At 46.0% G+C, this 22,247-nt stretch overlaps 1 protein-coding gene across 2 annotated transcripts in view; it reads right to left on the bottom strand.

Annotated features, from left to right (window-relative positions):
• The window catches only part of LOC148454371 (unconventional myosin-Ie-like), a 176,824-nt gene that overhangs the window by 147,839 nt on the left and 6,738 nt on the right, over nucleotides 1–22,247 (bottom strand). Inside the window, exons 1-2 of one of the 2 annotated variants that reach the window (XM_088460953.1) lie at nucleotides 16,529–16,576; nucleotides 15,477–15,614 (exon numbers count right to left, since the gene is read on the bottom strand). In XM_088460953.1, the coding sequence (XP_088317079.1) occupies nucleotides 15,477–15,554 (78 nt within the window). In that variant the 5' untranslated portion in view covers nucleotides 15,555–15,614; nucleotides 16,529–16,576. Of the gene's footprint in view, nucleotides 1–15,476; nucleotides 15,615–16,528; nucleotides 16,577–22,247 lie in introns of those variants that run through there. The other variant, XM_088460952.1, reaches the window with a different exon arrangement.

Below are 22,247 nucleotides of genomic sequence, written 5' to 3'. Positions count from 1 at the left end.
CTCCCAGCTACAGTAATGCACCTTGTCACCAGCTATTACATTCCCCAGACACAGAGCACCGGGGGTAACACACCCAGCACCATGCAGAGGACAGTCTTACACTGCAGCCTGGTACTAAGCTCTTCCAGCTACAGTAATGCACCTTGTCACCAGCTATTACATTACATTCCCCAGACACAGAGCACCGGGGGTAACACACCCAGCACCATGCAGAGGACAGTCTTACACTACAGCCTGGTACTAAGCTCTCCCAGCTACAGTAATGCACCTTGTCACCAGCTATTACATTACATTCCCCAGACACAGAGCACCGGGGGTAACACACCCAGCACCATGCAGAGGACAGTCATATACTGCAGCCTGGTACTAAGCTCTCCCAGCTACCTTAATGCACCTTGTCACCGGCTATTACATTTACATTCCCCAGACACAGAGCACCGGGGGGGGGTAACACACCCAGCACCATGCAGAGGACAGTCTTACACTGCAGCCTGGTACTAAGCTCTCCCAGCTACAGTAATGCACCTTGTCACCAGCTATTACATTACATTCCCCAGACACAGAGCACCGGGGGTAACACACCCAGCACCATGCAGAGGACAGTCTTACACTGCAGCCTGGTACTAAGCACTCCCAGCTACAGTAATGCACCTTGTCACCAGCTATTACATTACATTCCCCAGACACAGAGCACCGGGGTAACACACCCAGCACCATGCAGAGGACAGTCATATACTGCAGCCTGGTACTAAGCTCTCCCAGCTACAGTAATGCACCTTGTCACCGGCTATTACATTTACATTCCCCAGACACAGAGCACCGGGGGGGGTAACACACCCAGCACCATGCAGAGGACAGTCTTACACTGCAGCCTGGTACTAAGCTCTCCCAGCTACAGTAATGCACCTTGTCACCAGCTATTACATTACATTCCCCAGACACAGAGCACCGGGGGTAACACACCCAGCACCATGCAGAGGACAGTCTTACACTGCAGCCTGGTACTAAGCTCTCCCAGCTACAGTAATGCACCGTGTCACCAGCTATTACATTACATTCCCCAGACACAGAGCACCGGGGGTAACACACCCAGCACCATGCAGAGGACAGTCTTACACTACAGCCTGGTACTAAGCTCTCCCAGCTACAGTAATGCACCTTGTCACCAGCTATTACATTACATTCCCCAGACACAGAGCACCGGGGGTAACACACCCAGCACCATGCAGAGGACAGTCTTACACTGCAGCCTGGTACTAAGCTCTCCCAGCTACAGTAATGTACCTTGTTACCAGCTATTACATTACATTCCCCAGACACAGAGCACCGGGGGTAACACACCCAGCACCATGCAGAGGACAGTCTTACACTGCAGCCTGGTACTAAGCTCTCCCAGCTACAGTAATGCACCTTGTCACCGGCTATTACATTACATTCCCCAGACACAGAGCACCGGGGGTAACACACCCAGCATCATGCAGAGGACAGTCTTACACTGCAGCCTGGTACTAAGCTCTCCCAGCTACAGTAATGCACCTTGTCACCAGCTATTAAATTTACATTCCCCAGACACAGAGCACCGGGGGTAACACACCCAGCACCATGCAGAGGACAGTCTTACACTACAGCCTGGTACTAAGCTCTCCCAGCTACAGTAATGCACCTTATCACCAGCTATTACATTACATTCCCCAGACACAGAGCACCGGGGGTAACACACCCAGCACCATGCAGAGGACAGTCTTACACTGCAGCCTGGTACTAAGCTCTCCCAGCTACAGCAATGCACCTTGTCACCGGCTATTACATTACATTCCCCAGACACAGAGCACCAGGGGTAACACACCCAGCATCATGCAGAGGACAGTCTTACACTGCAGCCTGGTACTAAGCTCTCCCAGCTACATTAATGCACCTTGTCACCAGCTATTACATTTACATTCCCCAGACACAGAGCACCGGGGGTAACACACCCAGCACCATGCAGAGGACAGTCTTACACTACAGCCTGGTACTAAGCTCTCCCAGCTACAGTAATGCACCTTGTCACCAGCTATTACATTACATTCCCCAGACACAGAGCACCGGGGGTAACACACCCAGCATCATGCAGAGGACAGTCTTACACTGCAGCCTGGTACTAAGCTCTCCCTGCTACAGTAATGCACCTTGTCACCGGCTATTACATTTACATTCCCCAGACACAGAGCAACGGGGGTAACACACCCAGCACCATGCAGAGGACAGTCTTACACTGCAGCCTGGTACTAAGCTCTCCCAGCTACAGTAATGCACCTTGTCACCAGCTATTACATTCCCCAGACACAGAGCACCGGGGGTAACACACCCAGCACCATGCAGAGGACAGTCTTACACTGCAGCCTGGTACTAAGCTCTTCCAGCTACAGTAATGCACCTTGTCACCAGCTATTACATTACATTCCCCAGACACAGAGCACCGGGGGTAACACACCCAGCACCATGCAGAGGACAGTCTTACACTACAGCCTGGTACTAAGCTCTCCCAGCTACAGTAATGCACCTTGTCACCAGCTATTACATTACATTCCCCAGACACAGAGCACCGGGGGTAACACACCCAGCACCATGCAGAGGACAGTCTTACACTGCAGCCTGGTACTAAGCTCTCCCAGCTACAGTAATGCACCTTGTCACCGGCTATTACATTTACATTCCCCAGACACAGAGCACCGGGGGTAACACACCCAGCACCATGCAGAGGACAGTCTTACACTGCAGCCTGGTACTAAGCTCTCCCAGCTACAGTAATGCACCTTGTCACCAGCTATTACATTTACATTCCCCAGACACAGAGCACCGGGGGTAACACACCCAGCACCATGCAGAGGACAGTCTTACACTACAGCCTGGTACTAAGCTCTTCCAGCTACAGTAATGCACCTTGTCACCAGCTATTACATTACATTCCCCAGACACAGAGCACCGGGGGTAACACACCCAGCACCATGCAGAGGACAGTCTTACACTGCAGCCTGGTACTAAGCTCTGCCAGCTACAGTAATGCACCTTGTCACCAGCTTTTACATTACATTCCCCAGACACAGCACCGGGGGTAACACACCCAGCACCATGCAGAGGACAGTCTTACACTAGAGCCTGGTACTAAGCACTCCCAGCTACAGTAATGCACCTTGTCACCAGCTATTACATTACATTCCCCAGACACAGAGCACCGGGGGTAACACACCCAGCATCATGCAGAGGACAGTCTTATACTGCAGCCTGGTACTAAGCTCTCCCAGCTACTGTAATGCACCTTGTCACCGGCTATTACATTACATTCCCCAGACACAGAGCACCGGGGGTAACACACCCAGCACCATGCAGAGGACAGTCTTATACTGCAGCCTGGTACTAAGCTCTCCCAGCTACAGTAATGCACCTTGTCACCGGCTATTACATTACATTCCCCAGACACAGAGCACCAGGGGTAACACACCCAGCATCATGCAGAGGACAGTCTTACACTGCAGCCTGGTACTAAGCTCTCCCAGCTACATTAATGCACCTTGTCACCAGCTATTACATTTACATTCCCCAGACACAGAGCACCGGGGGTAACACACCCAGCACCATGCAGAGGACAGTCTTACACTGCAGCCTGGTACTAAGCTCTCCCAGCTACAGTAATGCACCTTGTCACCAGCTATTACATTACATTCCCCAGACACAGAGCACCGGGGGTAACACACCCAGCACCATGCAGAGGACAGTCTTACACTACAGCCTGGTACTAAGCTCTCCCAGCTACAGTAATGCACCTTGTCACCAGCTATTACATTACATTCCCCAGACACAGAGCACCGGGGGTAACACACCCAGCACCATGCAGAGGACAGTCTTACACTGCAGCCTGGTACTAAGCTCTCCCAGCTACAGTAATGCACCTTGTCACCGGCTATTACATTTACATTCCCCAGACACAGAGCACCGGGGGTAACACACCCAGCACCATGCAGAGGACAGTCTTACACTGCAGCCTGGTACTAAGCTCTCCCAGCTACAGTAATGCACCTTGTCACCAGCTATTACATTTACATTCCCCAGACACAGAGCACCGGGGGTAACACACCCAGCACCATGCAGAGGACAGTCTTACACTACAGCCTGGTACTAAGCTCTTCCAGCTACAGTAATGCACCTTGTCACCAGCTATTACATTACATTCCCCAGACACAGAGCACCGGGGGTAACACACCCAGCACCATGCAGAGGACAGTCTTACACTGCAGCCTGGTACTAAGCTCTGCCAGCTACAGTAATGCACCTTGTCACCAGCTTTTACATTACATTCCCCAGACACAGCACCGGGGGTAACACACCCAGCACCATGCAGAGGACAGTCTTACACTAGAGCCTGGTACTAAGCACTCCCAGCTACAGTAATGCACCTTGTCACCAGCTATTACATTACATTCCCCAGACACAGAGCACCGGGGGTAACACACCCAGCATCATGCAGAGGACAGTCTTATACTGCAGCCTGGTACTAAGCTCTCCCAGCTACTGTAATGCACCTTGTCACCGGCTATTACATTACATTCCCCAGACACAGAGCACCGGGGGTAACACACCCAGCACCATGCAGAGGACAGTCTTATACTGCAGCCTGGTACTAAGCTCTCCCAGCTACAGTAATGCACCTTGTCACCGGCTATTACATTACATTCCCCAGACACAGAGCACCAGGGGTAACACACCCAGCATCATGCAGAGGACAGTCTTACACTGCAGCCTGGTACTAAGCTCTCCCAGCTACATTAATGCACCTTGTCACCAGCTATTACATTTACATTCCCCAGACACAGAGCACCGGGGGTAACACACCCAGCACCATGCAGAGGACAGTCTTACACTACAGCCTGGTACTAAGCTCTCCCAGCTACAGTAATGCACCTTGTCACCAGCTATTACATTACATTCCCCAGACACAGAGCACCGGGGGTAACACACCCAGCATCATGCAGAGGACAGTCTTACACTGCAGCCTGGTACTAAGCTCTCCCTGCTACAGTAATGCACCTTGTCACCGGCTATTACATTTACATTCCCCAGACACAGAGCAACGGGGGTAACACACCCAGCACCATGCAGAGGACAGTCTTACACTGCAGCCTGGTACTAAGCTCTCCCAGCTACAGTAATGCACCTTGTCACCAGCTATTACATTCCCCAGACAGAGAGCACCGGGGGTAACACACCCAGCACCTTGCAGAGGACAGTCTTACACTGCAGCCTGGTACTAAGCTCTCCCAGCTACAGTAATGCACCTTGTCACCAGCTATTACATTACATTCCCCAGACACAGAGCACCGGGGGTAACACACCCAGCACCATGCAGAGGACAGTCTTACACTGCAGCCTGGTACTAAGCTCTCCCAGCTACAGTAATGCACCTTGTCACCAGCTATTACATTACATTCCCCAGACACAGAGCACCGGGGGTAACACACCCAGCACCATGCAGAGGACAGTCTTACACTGCAGCCTGGTACTAAGCTCTCCCAGCTACAGTAATGCACCTTGTCACCGGCTATTACATTACATTCCCCAGACACAGAGCACCAGGGGTAACACACCCAGCATCATGCAGAGGACAGTCTTACACTGCAGCCTGGTACTAAGCTCTCCCAGCTACAGTAATGCACCTTGTCACCAGCTATTACATTACATTCCCCAGACACAGAGCACCGGGGGTAACACACCCAGCAACATGCAGAGGACAGTCTTACACTACAGCCTGGTACTAAGCTCTCCCAGCTACAGTAATGCACCTTGTCACCAGCTATTACATTCCCCAGACACAGAGCACCGGGGGTAACACACCCAGCACCATGCAGAGGACAGTCTTACACTGCAGCCTGGTACTAAGCTCTCCCAGCTACAGTAATGCACCTTGTTACCAGCTATTACATTACATTCCCCAGACACAGAGCATCGGGGGTAACACACCCAGCACCATGCAGAGGACAGTCTTACACTGCAGCCTGGTACTAAGCTCTCCCAGCTACAGTAATGCACCTTGTCACCAGCTATTACATTTACATTCCCCAGACACAGAGCACCGGGGATAACACACCCAGCACCATGCAGAGGACAGTCTTACACTACAGCCTGGTACTAAGCACTCCCAGCTACAGTAATGCACCTTGTCACCAGCTATTACATTACATTCCCCAGACACAGAGCACCGGGGGTAACACACCCAGCACCATGCAGAGGACAGTCATATACTGCAGCCTGGTACTAAGCTCTCCCAGCTACAGTAATGCACCTTGTCACCGGCTATTACATTTACATTCCCCAGACACAGAGCACCGGGGGGGGGTAACACACCCAGCACCATGCAGAGGACAGTCTTACACTGCAGCCTGGTACTAAGCTCTCCCAGCTACAGTAATGCACCTTGTCACCAGCTATTACATTACATTCCCCAGACACAGAGCACCGGGGGTAACACACCCAGCACCATGCAGAGGACAGTCTTACACTGCAGCCTGGTACTAAGCACTCCCAGCTACAGTAATGCACCTTGTCACCAGCTATTACATTACATTCCCCAGACACAGAGCACCGGGGTAACACACCCAGCACCATGCAGAGGACAGTCATATACTGCAGCCTGGTACTAAGCTCTCCCAGCTACAGTAATGCACCTTGTCACCGGCTATTACATTTACATTCCCCAGACACAGAGCACCGGGGGGGGTAACACACCCAGCACCATGCAGAGGACAGTCTTACACTGCAGCCTGGTACTAAGCTCTCCCAGCTACAGTAATGCACCTTGTCACCAGCTATTACATTACATTCCCCAGACACAGAGCACCGGGGGTAACACACCCAGCACCATGCAGAGGACAGTCTTACACTGCAGCCTGGTACTAAGCTCTCCCAGCTACAGTAATGCACCGTGTCACCAGCTATTACATTACATTCCCCAGACACAGAGCACCGGGGGTAACACACCCAGCACCATGCAGAGGACAGTCTTACACTACAGCCTGGTACTAAGCTCTCCCAGCTACAGTAATGCACCTTGTCACCAGCTATTACATTACATTCCCCAGACACAGAGCACCGGGGGTAACACACCCAGCACCATGCAGAGGACAGTCTTACACTGCAGCCTGGTACTAAGCTCTCCCAGCTACAGTAATGTACCTTGTTACCAGCTATTACATTACATTCCCCAGACACAGAGCACCGGGGGTAACACACCCAGCACCATGCAGAGGACAGTCTTACACTGCAGCCTGGTACTAAGCTCTCCCAGCTACAGTAATGCACCTTGTCACCGGCTATTACATTACATTCCCCAGACACAGAGCACCGGGGGTAACACACCCAGCATCATGCAGAGGACAGTCTTACACTGCAGCCTGGTACTAAGCTCTCCCAGCTACAGTAATGCACCTTGTCACCAGCTATTACATTTACATTCCCCAGACACAGAGCACCGGGGGTAACACACCCAGCACCATGCAGAGGACAGTCTTACACTACAGCCTGGTACTAAGCTCTCCCAGCTACAGTAATGCACCTTATCACCAGCTATTACATTACATTCCCCAGACACAGAGCACCGGGGGTAACACACCCAGCACCATGCAGAGGACAGTCTTACACTGCAGCCTGGTACTAAGCTCTCCCAGCTACAGTAATGCACCCTGTCACCGGCTATTACATTACATTCCCCAGACACAGAGCACCAGGGGTAACACACCCAGCATCATGCAGAGGACAGTCTTACACTGCAGCCTGGTACTAAGCTCTCCCAGCTACATTAATGCACCTTGTCACCAGCTATTACATTTACATTCCCCAGACACAGAGCACCGGGGGTAACACACCCAGCACCATGCAGAGGACAGTCTTACACTACAGCCTGGTACTAAGCTCTCCCAGCTACAGTAATGCACCTTGTCACCAGCTATTACATTACATTCCCCAGACACAGAGCACCGGGGGTAACACACCCAGCATCATGCAGAGGACAGTCTTACACTGCAGCCTGGTACTAAGCTCTCCCTGCTACAGTAATGCACCTTGTCACCGGCTATTACATTTACATTCCCCAGACACAGAGCAACGGGGGTAACACACCCAGCACCATGCAGAGGACAGTCTTACACTGCAGCCTGGTACTAAGCTCTCCCAGCTACAGTAATGCACCTTGTCACCAGCTATTACATTCCCCAGACACAGAGCACCGGGGGTAACACACCCAGCACCATGCAGAGGACAGTCTTACACTGCAGCCTGGTACTAAGCTCTCCCAGCTACAGTAATGCACCTTGTCACCAGCTATTACATTACATTCCCCAGACACAGAGCACCGGGGGTAACACACCCAGCACCATGCAGAGGACAGTCTTACACTGCAGCCTGGTACTAAGCTCTCCCAGCTACAGTAATGCACCTTGTCACCAGCTATTACATTACATTCCCCAGACACAGAGCACCGGGGGTAACACACCCAGCACCATGCAGAGGACAGTCTTACACTGCAGCCTGGTACTAAGCTCTCCCAGCTACAGTAATGCACCTTGTCACCGGCTATTACATTACATTCCCCAGACACAGAGCACCAGGGGTAACACACCCAGCATCATGCAGAGGACAGTCTTACACTGCAGCCTGGTACTAAGCTCTCCCAGCTACAGTAATGCACCTTGTCACCAGCTATTACATTACATTCCCCAGACACAGAGCACCGGGGGTAACACACCCAGCAACATGCAGAGGACAGTCTTACACTACAGCCTGGTACTAAGCTCTCCCAGCTACAGTAATGCACCTTGTCACCAGCTATTACATTCCCCAGACACAGAGCACCGGGGGTAACACACCCAGCACCATGCAGAGGACAGTCTTACACTGCAGCCTGGTACTAAGCTCTCCCAGCTACAGTAATGCACCTTGTTACCAGCTATTACATTACATTCCCCAGACACAGAGCACCGGGGGTAACACACCCAGCACCATGCAGAGGACAGTCTTACACTGCAGCCTGGTACTAAGCTCTCCCAGCTACAGTAATGCACCTTGTCACCAGCTATTACATTACATTCCCCAGACACAGAGCACCGGGGGTAACACACCCAGCACCATGCAGAGGACAGTCATATACTGCAGCCTGGTACTAAGCTCTCCCAGCTACAGTAATGCACCTTGTCACCGGCTATTACATTTACATTCCCCAGACACAGAGCACCGGGGGTAACACACCCAGCACCATGCAGAGGACAGTCTTACACTGCAGCCTGGTACTAAGCTCTCCCAGCTACAGTAATGCACCTTGTCACCAGCTATTACATTACATTCCCCAGACACAGAGCACCGGGGGTAACACACCCAGCACCATGCAGAGGACAGTCTTACACTACAGCCTGGTACTAAGCACTCCCAGCTACAGTAATGCACCTTGTCACCAGCTATTACATTACATTCCCCAGACACAGAGCACCGGGGGTAACACACCCAGCACCATGCAGAGGACAGTCTTATACTGCAGCCTGGTACTAAGCTCTCCCAGCTACAGTAATGCACCTCGTCACCAGCTATTACATTACATTCCCCAGACACAGAGCACCGGGGGTAACACACCCAGCATCATGCAGAGGACAGTCTTACACTGCAGCCTGGTACTAAGCTCTCCCAGCTACAGTAATGCACCTTGTCACCAGCTATTACATTACATTCCCCAGACACAGAGCACCGGGGGTAACACACCCAGCACCATGCAGAGGACAGTCTTACACTGCAGCCTGGTACTAAGCACTCCCAGCTACAGTAATGCACCTTGTCACCAGCTATTACATTACATTCCCCAGACACAGAGCACCGGGGGTAACACACCCAGCACCATGCAGAGGACAGTCTTACACTGCAGCCTGGTACTAAGCTCTCCCAGCTACAGTAATGCACCTTGTCACCAGCTATTACATTACATTCCCCAGACACAGAGCACCGGGGGTAACACACCCAGCACCATGCAGAGGACAGTCTTACACTGCAGCCTGGTACTAAGCACTCCCAGCTACAGTAATGCACCTTGTCACCAGCTAATACATTACATTCCCCAGACACAGAGCACCGGGGGGGGGGGGTAACACACCCAGCACCATGCAGAGGACAGTCATAGGCTGGGTACACACTTAAAGATTTTGTGTCCAACCATCCAACTAGTTGATTGGTTGGAATGAAAATCTTGTAAGGTATGATAGTAAATGACAATCAGTAATTTGTTCCCAAAAGCCGGAAAATGGAGAAAAACTCATGTTAGAACAAATTGTTTGGATCAATTTAACAAACTTGTCTGACGCCATTTTCATCTGTTTTCTGGCAGTTAGGAGCAAATTGCTGATCATCAGTTACTCCCATACATTACCAGATTTACATTCCAACCAATCATCTCGGATGGTTGGACAGAAAATATTTAGGTGTGTACCCAGCCTTACACTGTTGTTGTTATTATTACTCCTCCTCTGTAGTATCACGTACTGCTGTCTATAGTAACTGTTACTCTGTTGTTGTTATTATTACTCCTCTGTAGTATCATGTACTGCTGTCTATAGTAACTGTTACTCTGTTGTTGTTGTTATTACCCCTCTGTAGTATCATGTACTGCTGTCTATAGTAACTGTTACTCTGTTGTTGTTATTATTACTCCTCTGTAGTATCATGTACTGCTGTCTATAGTAACTGTTACTCTGTTGTTGTTATTATTACTCCTCTGTAGTATCATGTACTGCTGTCTATAGTAACTGTTACTCTGTTGCTATTATTACTCCTCTGTAGTATCATGTACTGCTGTCTATAGTAACTGTTACTCTGTTGTTGTTATTATTACTCCTCTGTAGTATCACGTACTGCTGTCTATAGTAACTGTTACTCTGTTGCTATTATTACTCCTCTGTAGTATCACGTACTGCTGTCTATAGTAACTGTTACTCTGTTGTTGTTATTATTACCCCTCTGTAGTATCATGTACTGCTGTCTATAGTAACTGTTACTCTGTTGTTGTTATTATTACTCCTCCTCTGTAGTATCATGTACTGCTGTCTATAGTAACTGTTACTCTGTTGTTGTTATTATTACTCCTCCTCTGTAGTATCACGTACTGCTGTCTATAGTAACTGTTACTCTGTTGTTGTTATTATTACTCCTCTGTAGTATCATGTACTGCTGTCTATAGTAACTGTTACTCTGTTGTTGTTATTATTACTCCTCTGTAGTACCATGTACTGCTGTCTATAGTAACTGTTACTCTGTTGTTGTTGTTATTATTACTCCTCTGTAGTATCATGTACTGCTGTCTATAGTAACTGTTACTCTGTTGTTGTTATTATTACTCCTCTGTAGTATCATGTACTGCTGTCTATAGTAACTGTTACTCTGTTGTTGTTATTATTACTCCTCCTCTGTAGTAACACGTACTGCTGTCTATAGTAACTGTTACTCTGTTGTTGTTGTTGTTATTATTACTCCTCCTCTGTAGTATCACGTACTGCTGTCTGTAGTAACTGTTACTGTTGTTGTTATTATTACTCCTCCTCTGTAGTATCACGTACTGCTGTCTATAGTAACTGTTACTCTGTTGCTATTATTACTCCTCTGTAGTATCATGTACTGCTGTCTATAGTAACTGTTACACTGTTGTTGTTATTATTACTCCTCTGTAGTATCACGTACTGCTGTCTATAGTAACTGTTACTCTGTTGTTGTTATTATTACTCCTCTGTAGTATCATGTACTGCTGTCTATAGTAACTGTTACTCTGTTGTTGTTATTATTACTCCTCTGTAGTATCATGTACTGCTGTCTATAGTAACTGTTACTCTGTTGTTGTTATTATTACTCCTCTGTAGTATCATGTACTGCTGTCTATAGTAACTGTTACTCTGTTGCTATTATTACTCCTCTGTAGTATCATGTACTGCTGTCTATAGTAACTGTTACTCTGTTGTTGTTGTTATTATTACTCCTCCTCTGTAGTATCACGTACTGCTGTCTATAGTAACTGTTACTCTGTTGCTATTATTACTCCTCTGTAGTATCACGTACTGCTGTCTATAGTAACTGTTACTCTGTTGTTGTTATTATTACCCCTCTGTAGTATCATCATGTACTGCTGTCTATAGTAACTGTTACTCTGTTGTTGTTATTACTCCTCCTCTGTAGTATCATGTACTGCTGTCTATAGTAACTGTTACTCTGTTGTTGTTATTATTACTCCTCCTCTGTAGTATCACGTACTGCTGTCTATAGTAACTGTTACTCTGTTGTTGTTGTTGTTATTACTCCTCCTCTGTAGTATCATGTACTGCTGTCTATAGTAACTGTTACTCTGTTGTTGTTATTATTACTCCTCCTCTGTAGTATCACGTACTGCTGTCTATAGTAACTGTTACTCTGTTGTTGTTGTTATTATTACTCATCCTCTGTAGTATCATGTACTGCTGTCTATAGTAACTGTTACTCTGTTGCTATTATTACTCCTCTGTAGTATCATGTACTGCTGTCTATAGTAACTGTTACTCTGTTGTTGTTATTATTACTCCTCTGTAGTATCATGTACTGCTGTCTATAGTAACTGTTACTCTGTTGTTGTTATTATTACTCCTCTGTAGTATCATGTACTGCTGTCTATAGTAACTGTTACTCTGTTGTTGTTATTATTACTACTCTGTAGTATCATGTACTGCTGTCTATAGTAACTGTTACTCTGTTGTTGTTATTATTACTCCTCCTCTGTAGTAACACGTACTGCTGTCTATAGTAACTGTTACTCTGTTGTTGTTGTTATTATTACTCCTCCTCTGTAGTATCACGTACTGCTGTCTGTAGTAACTGTTACTGTTGTTGTTATTATTACTCCTCCTCTGTAGTATCACGTACTGCTGTCTATAGTAACTGTTACTCTGTTGTTATTATTACTCCTCTGTAGTATCACGTACTGCTGTCTATAGTAACTGTTACTCTGTTGTTGTTATTATTACTCCTCCTCTGTAGTATCACGTACTGCTGTCTATAGTAACTGTTACTCTGTTGCTATTATTACTCCTCTGTAGTATCACGTACTGCTGTCTATAGTAACTGTTACTCTGTTGTTGTTATTATTACTCCTCTGTACTATCATGTACTGCTGTCTATAGTAACTGTTACTCTGTTGTTGTTATTATTACTCCTCCTCTGTAGTATCATGTACTGCTGTCTATAGTAACTGTTACTCTGTTGTTGTTATTATTACTCCTCCTCTGTAGTATCATGTACTGCTGTCTATAGTAACTGTTACACTGTTGTTGTTATTATTACTCCTCCTCTGTAGTATCACGTACTGCTGTCTATAGTAACTGTTACTCTGTTTCTATTATTACTCCTCTGTAGTATCATGTACTGCTGTCTATAGTAACTGTTACTCTGTTGTTGTTATTATTACTCCTCTGTAGTATCATGTACTGCTGTCTATAGTAACTGTTACTCTGTTGTTATTATTACTCCTCCTCTGTAGTATCATGTACTGCTGTCTATAGTATCTGTTACTCTGTTGTTGTTATTATTACTCCTCTGTAGTATCATGTACTTCTGTCTATAGTAACTGTTACTCTGTTGTTGTTATTATTACTCCTCTGTAGTATCATGTACTGCTGTCTATAGTAACTGTTACTCTGTTGTTGTTATTATTACTCCTCTGTAGTATCATGTACTGCTGTCTATAGTAACTGTTACTCTTTTGTTATTATTACTCCTCCTCTGTAGTATCATGTACTGCTGTCTATAGTAACTGTTACTCTGTTGTTGTTATTATTACTCCTCTGTAGTATCATGTACTGCTGTCTATAGTAACTGTTACTCTGTTGTTGTTATTATTACTCCTCTGTAGTACCATGTACTGCTGTCTATAGTAACTGTTACTCTGTTATTATTACTCCTCTGTAGTATCATGTACTGCTGTCTATAATAACTGTTACTCTGTTGTTGTTGTTATTATTACTCCTCTGTAGTATCATGTACTGCTGTCTATAGTAACTGTTACTCTGTTGTTGTTATTATTACTCCTCCTCTGTAGTATCACGTACTGCTGTCTATAGTAACTGTTACTCTGTTGTTGTTATTATTACTCCTCCTCTGTAGTATCACGTACTGCTGTCTGTAGTAACTGTTACTGTTGTTGTTATTATTACTCCTCCTCTGTAGTATCACGTACTGCTGTCTATAGTAACTGTTACTCTGTTGCTATTATTACTCCTCTGTAGTATCATGTACTGCTGTCTATAGTAACTGTTACACTGTTGTTGTTATTATTACTCCTCTGTAGTATCACGTACTGCTGTCTATAGTAACTGTTACTCTGTTGTTGTTGTTGTTATTATTACTCCTCCTCTGTAGTATCACGTACTGCTGTCTATAGTAACTGTTACTCTGTTGCTATTATTACTCCTCTGTAGTATCACGTACTGCTGTCTATAGTAACTGTTACTCTGTTGTTGTTATTATTACTCCTCTGTAGTATCATGTACTGCTGTCTATAGTAACTGTTACTCTGTTGTTGTTATTATTACTCCTCCTCTGTAGTATCATGTACTGCTGTCTATAGTAACTGTTACTCTGTTGTTGTTATTATTACTCCTCTGTAGTATCATGTACTGCTGTCTATAGTAACTGTTACTCTGTTGTTGTTGTTATTATTACTCCTCCTCTGTAGTATCATGTACTGCTGTCTATAGTAACTGTTACTCTGTTGTTGTTATTATTACTCCTCCTCTGTAGTATCATGTACTGCTGTCTATAGTAACTGTTACTCTGTTGTTGTTATTATTACTCCTCCTCTGTAGTATCACGTACTGCTGTCTATAGTAACTGTTACTCTTTTGTTGTTATTATTACTCCTCTGTAGTATCACGTACTGCTGTCTATAGTAACTGTTACTCTGTTGTTATTATTACTCCTCTGTAGTATCACGTACTGCTGTCTATAGTAACTGTTACTCTGTTGTTGTTATTATTACTCCTCTGTAGTATCATGTACTGCTGTCTATAGTAACTGTTACTCTGTTGTTGTTATTATTACTCCTCTGTAGTATCATGTACTGCTGTCTATAGTAACTGTTACTCTGTTATTATTACTCCTCTGTAGTATCATGTACTGCTGTCTATAGTAACTGTTACTCTGTTGTTGTTATTACTCCTCTGTAGTATCATGTACTGCTGTCTATAGTAACTGTTACTCTGTTGTTGTTATTATTACTCCTCTGTAGTATCATGTACTGCTGTCTATAGTAACTGTTACTCTGTTGTTGCTGTTATTATTCCTCCTCTGTAGTATCAGTTACTCCAGGCCATAGTTTTTGTTACTCTGCAGTCATTATTACTTCTCTATCTGTGGTATTTGTTACTCAGCTGTTACTCCTGTGCAGCATGGAAGGATACAAAGATATAGTCGTCCATGTAGCGTTTCTTCAGGTTATCCATGATGGCGTCCTCTGTGATCTTGGACAGAAGGACCATATCATCCACCCCGCTCTGCCGCACATTCTGCGTCTGCCAGTGGTAGCGCTCCTTGCTGCCCTGTGGAGAAGAGGTGGGGGGGGGGGGGTCATAAACTTATTACATAATACTAGTACTAAAACACTTTGCCAAACACTGACAGGAAAGATGTGATGTGTGAGTTTACATGTTCTCCCCGTGTTTCCCCCCACGCGTCAGAGACATGCTGCTAGGTGACGTGACTGTGGAATGCATTAACCTAGATCATCCCTTCCACTGCGGCAATGAGTGATGGAATTCTGTGTAGTGCTGCGTAATATGCAGGTGCTATATATATATAACAGTCCAGTAATGTGTGTCAGAGAGAGAGAGTGTGTGTAGGTGGTGGGGGAGGGGGACAGGTAACAGTGTTCCCCAGGTATAAACTTCTCTCTACAATGAAGGGTAAAGCTGGGTACACACGTACCTGTCCAACCAGCCAACTAGGTGATTGGTTGGAATGAAAATCTGGTTATGTATGGGAGTAACTGATGATCAGCAATTTGCTCCTAAATGCCAGAAAACAGAGGAAAATGACGTCAGACAAGTTTGTTAAATGTTTGAGCTAAACAATTTGTTCCAACATCAGTTTTTGTCCATTTTCCGGCGTTTGGGAGCAAATTGCTGATCATCAGTTACTCCCATACATTACCAGATTTTCATTCCAACCAATCACCTAGTTGGCTGGTTGGCCCGGAAACCTTTACGTGTGTACGCAGCTTAATGTGTTAGGCTGGGAGAGGGGGTGCACAGAGCATCTGCATGAGGTAAGGTCCCCATCCCCCTGACAGGGCAGAGTCACCATAGATAATGATTAGCAGCAATCCTTCAGCCAGTAACACGCCCTGTACACAGGTGACATGTTATGTACTCATGTACCTGTCACACAGTGCTGACCCTTACACACAAAGCTTACACTCTAATGCAGCAAGCAAGGGCCGGACTGATAAACTCACCCGGAATAATGAGACATATCAACACCTAAGGAATGCAGAGCCGGCCTCACCCTACCCTCAGACCAGGAACCAGCACCCATACAGGTTACAGCACAGCCAGTGACTACAGGGGGGAGTGCAGGAATGTGCCTGGGAAGGGGCGGAGTCTCAGGGAGGAAGGACTGGGAGATCCTGCAACCTGGACTGATGAGCACAATATAACAGACATTGTATCAGGGCCCCAGTTTTGTCACTGTAGGAGTGAGGAGGATTATCTGGTTCTGCTTTTCCTACTTATTCTCCAACTACAAGAACCTGGACTCAATTTATTCACTGTTTGGCCTTAAGTAAAGGCCCCCACACATCAGCAATTGATTGTGGTAATTCTGCGATTTGCAGATGATTGTGTATAGATATATGCAGCGTATGAGGCCTCACGGATGGCAGATTGGGATTGGTAAATCAGATTGTCCTACATGTAGGATGTCACAGATGGATTGGGGCTGTAGATTGCTGGTGTATGGGGATGATCAGCAGATGTAACATGGCGGAGTCTTTGAAGATTGGCAGATCTGTGTTTGCTGAATATGATCTGTAATGTAATGTATGGGCGCAGATTGCTGGCTTGGGAAATCCTAACATCGGGCAATAAATCATCATTATACTGTCATGATGATGGGCCTATTTTTGTGTGGAGGCCTGGGGTTGCATAGGCATGCTGGGACCTACAAAAATGATCTGTTATTTTTTAACAAACCCCTCCATTCACCCCCCGAGGGTGTGGGAATAGCACAATGCCTGATCCCGCAGGGACTGTGTCAGGAGGAGCACATGCTGCTTGTTTCCCTGCTATAGTGCCACCCGCCCTGGCTGAGTCAGACTTGCCCACATTTTCAGTCTCTCCTCTGAGGGCACTAGGATCTTGCCCACTGGGAAGTGGGCAAGATGCTGGAGGGCTGCCAGGGGAATGCCTGCAAATTTTGGAGACTCCCGCAACTTCTGGGACAGGAAGCAGGTATGGGCTGACATGATGCTAGTAGTGGGGATATCGGGTCACCCCAATGCATAATACTAAATTAAAACCTACATGCTAAATGCTCCTGGTGGGGGATGCTCCTTACACGCTCTGATTGTGTTTTATACACATCAGAGCTGCTGGGAGCATCCTCCACCGACGTGCCCATAGAGGCACCTAGCTACATGAGCCATTCATCATCCAGCCACATACTACATTCATACACATGCCGCATTCATCCACATACAGTATGCAGACATACAGGGGGCTAAAGCAGAGTTTCCCAAACTCTGCCATTACAGTCCAGGTTTTAAGGACATCCATGCTTGAGCGCATGTGACTGAATTAGTACATTAGTCAATTTTTATTTAACCATCTGGGCTGTAATAGCAGAGTTTGGGAAACCAACACAAAATGAAAACCCACAAGGGGGATTAGAACCAGGGACATCATTGGCAGTAGTGAGATCAGTGTCTAACCCCCTAAGCCACACGGGCTTCAGTCAGACAGGCAGATATTTCTCACATTAATCAACGAGCCCAGTGCAAAATCCACAATACTAAATGGAAACACTCATGGGGGATTAGATCCAGGAACTCTATCATCATTGCCAGCAAAGAGAGAAGCTTCCAACCCACTAAGCCACACGGTGTTCTGTCAGCCGAGGAGATATTTCTCACATTCATCAATTAGCTTAGTGCAAAATGCATAATACTAAATGTAAAGTCACACTGGGATTAGAACCAGGGTCTACACTCTCAACACCATTACTGCAACAGGGTATTAGTGCACTGAGCTGTACAGCTCTTACACAGAGCGCACCACTTTATAATGTCATTCATCAGACACGTGCACCATGTAAGACACTGACAGGAAGCCAGTCTGGGGACTTTGCCCATGTGAGGCACCTGGCTACATGGCATTTATGTAAGCAGGGAGACTTTCATTATTCAGCAAGGTGTGGGATAGCTCAGTGCACTAATACCCTGCTGCACTAATGGCCATGTTAGTGGTGACCCTGGTTCTAATCCCTGTGTGGGTCTCCATTTAGTATTATGGATTTTGCACTAGGCTCGTTGTTGAAAGTGGGAAATATCTGCCTGTCTGACTGAAGCCCGTGTGGCTTAGTGGGTTAGACGCTGCTCTCACTACTGGCAATGTTGGCGGAACCCCCGGTTCAAATCTCCTGAAGGCCTTCCCTTTAGCACAGAGTTTCCCTAACTCTGCTATTACGGTCCAGATGATTAAATCAAATAGACTGAGGTACTAATTCAGTCACATGCGCTCATGCATGAATAGCCTTAAACCTGGACTGTAATGGCAGAGTTTCGGAAACTCTGCTTTAGCCCCCTGTATGTCTGCATGCTGAATGTGGATGAATGCGGCATGTGTATGAATGTAGTATGTGGCTGGATGATGAATGGCTCATGTAGCTAGGTGCCTCTATGAGCACGTCGGTGGAGGATGCTCCCAGCAGCTCTGATGTGTGTAAAACACAATCAGAGCTTGCAAGGAGCATCCCCCACCAGGAGCTCTGAGACAGGGCATCCGCCAGCATTGCCAGTAGGGAGGTCAGCGATAGGAAGCCCGGGCTCGGTTTTTGCACTTTTATTTATTTGGAGCACCATAAAAAGTAACAAACTGCCCAGTATTAGTTCACCATGGGATTAGAACCCCTAACTCCAGCACCATAGAGGACCTGCCAACCAACTGAGCCATCTCAGATCTTATAGTGACTAGAAGATTTTTCTTAAAGTTATCAATCACCCCAGTGCAATGGGCAATATACAACAAAACAAGACCACCATGGGATTAGAACCCCTGACTCTAGCACCATAGAGAACCTGCCCCCATATAGACTGAGCCACCTCAGGTCTTACAGTGTTCAGAAGATTTTTCTCAATGTTATCAATCACCCCAGTGCAATGGGCAATATATAACAAATCAAAGACCACAATGGGATTAGAACCACTGACACCACCACCATAGAGGTCCTGCCACCATACAGACTGAGCCACCTCAAGTCTTACAGTGTTCAGAAGATTTTTCTCAATGTTATCAATCACCCCAGTCCAATGGGCAATATACAACAAAACAAGACCACCATGGGATCAGAACCTCTGACTCCAGCACCATAGATGACATGCCTACCAACTGAACCATCTCAGTTCTTGTAGGTTGGAGAAGATATTTCTTAATGTTATCAATCACCCCAGAGCAATGGGCAATATACAACAAAAACAAGACAACAACGAGATTAGAACCACCGACTCCGGCACCATAAAGGACGTGGTTCCTGACTGAGCCACCTCAGGTCTTACAAGCAGCAGAAGATTTTTCTCAATGTTATCAATCACCCCAGTACAATGGGCAATATACAACAAAAACAAGATCTCAATGGGATCAGAACCTCTGACTCCAGCACCATAGATGACATGCCTACCAACTGAACCATCTCAGTTCTTGTAGGTTGGCGAAGATATTTCTTAATGTTATCAATCCCCCCAGAGCAATGGGCAATATACAACAAAAACAAGACAACAACGAGATTTGAACCACCGACTCAGGCACCATAAAGGACATGGTTCCTGAATGAGCCACCTCAGGTCTTATAAGCAGCAGAAGATTTTTCTCAATGTTATCAATCACCCCAGTACAATGGGCAATATACAACAAAACAAGATCACCATGGGATTAGAACACCAAACTCTATCACCATAGAGGATGGCAAACAGACTGAGCTACGTCTGGTGTTATAGTGAGAACGGAATTTTTCTCAATGTCATCAATCACCTCAGTGCAAAGGGCAATATACAACAAAACAAGTTCACAATCCCATACTCCTGCACCATAGAAGACCTGGCGATATGCAGACCGAGATTTCTAAGGTCTTATAGTGAAAACAAGATTTTTCTCAATATTATCAATCGCCCCAGTGCAATTGGGGCGTCATACAACAACAACAAAAAAAAAAACATAATGGGATTAGAACTCTAGCCTCCATCACCATAGAGATCACACCAATATGCAGACTGAGCTGTCCCTGGTCTTATAGCAAGAAGAAGATTCTTCTCAATGTTATCAATCAAACCAGTGCAAAGACCATCATACAGCAAAACAAAGGCACAACAGGCTTCGAACCCCAGACTCCAGCGCCATAGAGTACTTGCCAACAGACTGAACCATCTCAGATCTTATAGCGATTTGATTTTTCTCAATGTTATCAATCACCCCAGTACAATATACAACAAAACAAGACCACCATTGGACTAGAATCCCAGACTCCACCACCATAGAGGACCTGTCACCATACAGACTGAGCCATCTCATATTACAGTTAAGATTTTTCTCAATATTATCAATCACCCCTGTGCAATGGGAAACATAAATAAGACAAGACCTCAATGAGAATAGACCCACAGACACCACCACCATGTAGGACCTGCGGCCGTACAGACCGAGCTATTTCAGGTCTTATAGCAAGAGGGGGATTTTTCTCAATGCTATAAATCACCTCAGTGCAATGGGAAATAAACAACAAAACAAGAAGTCAACGGGGTTAGAACCACAGACACCATCAAGGACATGCTGCCACACAGACTGAGCTATTTCAGGTCCTTTAGTGTGTAGAATATTTTTCTCAATGTTAACAATCACCTCATTGCAATGGGCAATATACAACAAAACAAGACCATAATGGGATCAGAACTCCAGACCCCACCACCATAGAGGACTTGCTGCCATAGAGGCTGAGCCATTACAGGGATTATAGAGAAGCAAAGATTTTTCCCAATGTTATCAATCACCCCAGTGCAATGGGCAATATACAACAAAACAAGACCACAGCACCATAGAGGAGCTGCCATCATACAGACTGAGCCACCTCAGGTCAGATAGGGATTGGAAGATTTTTCTCAATGTTATCAACATCTCAGTGCAATGGGCAATATACAACAAAACAACGAGATTAGTACCCAAGACACCACCACAAGCGAGGCTCTGCCACCATACAGACTGAGCTACCTCAAGTCTTAGAATGACGAGCAGCTATTTCTCAATATCATCAATCACCCCAGTGCAATATAGAACAAGAAAAGATAATAATGGGATTTGAAGCCAAGACTGCAGCACCATAGAGGACATGCCAACCACCTGAGCCATCGCAGGTCTTGCAGGGAGGAGAAGATTTTTCTCTGTGTTATTAATCACCTCAGTGCAATGGGCAAACTACAACAAAACAAGACCACAATGGGATGAGAACCCCAGACCCCAAAACACTAGAATACATTCTAACAGACTGAGCCATCACAAGTTTTCTAGTACAACTCAGAATTTTCTCAATGTCATCAATTAACCACAGTGCAATGGCCAATATACAGCAAAACAAGATCAACATGAGATTAAAACCCCCCAGGACCAAGCACCATATAAAAGCTGCCAACCCACTGAGCTATCACAGGTCTCATAGTGATGAGAATATTTTTATCAATATCATAAATCACCTCAGAGCAATGGGCAATATACAAAAAAACAAGATCATAATGGGATTAGAACCCCAGACTCCACCACCATATATGACCTGCCACCATACAGAATGAGCTATCTCAGCATTTATAGAGGTGGTGTTATCGAGCAGGATAGCTCAGGGCACTGATACGCTGCTGCTTTAATGGTGATGTTAGTGGATACTTTGTTTCTTATCTCCATGTAGGTTTCCATTTAGTT

The sequence above is a fragment of the Taudactylus pleione genome, unplaced genomic scaffold (assembly GCF_031769625.1).
Source record: "Taudactylus pleione unplaced genomic scaffold, aTauple2 ptg000997l, whole genome shotgun sequence".
Classification (NCBI taxonomy): Eukaryota; Metazoa; Chordata; class Amphibia; order Anura; family Myobatrachidae; genus Taudactylus; species Taudactylus pleione.
The sequence above is the reverse complement of the archived record's forward strand: the minus strand, read 5'-3'. Positions and strand labels throughout refer to the sequence as shown.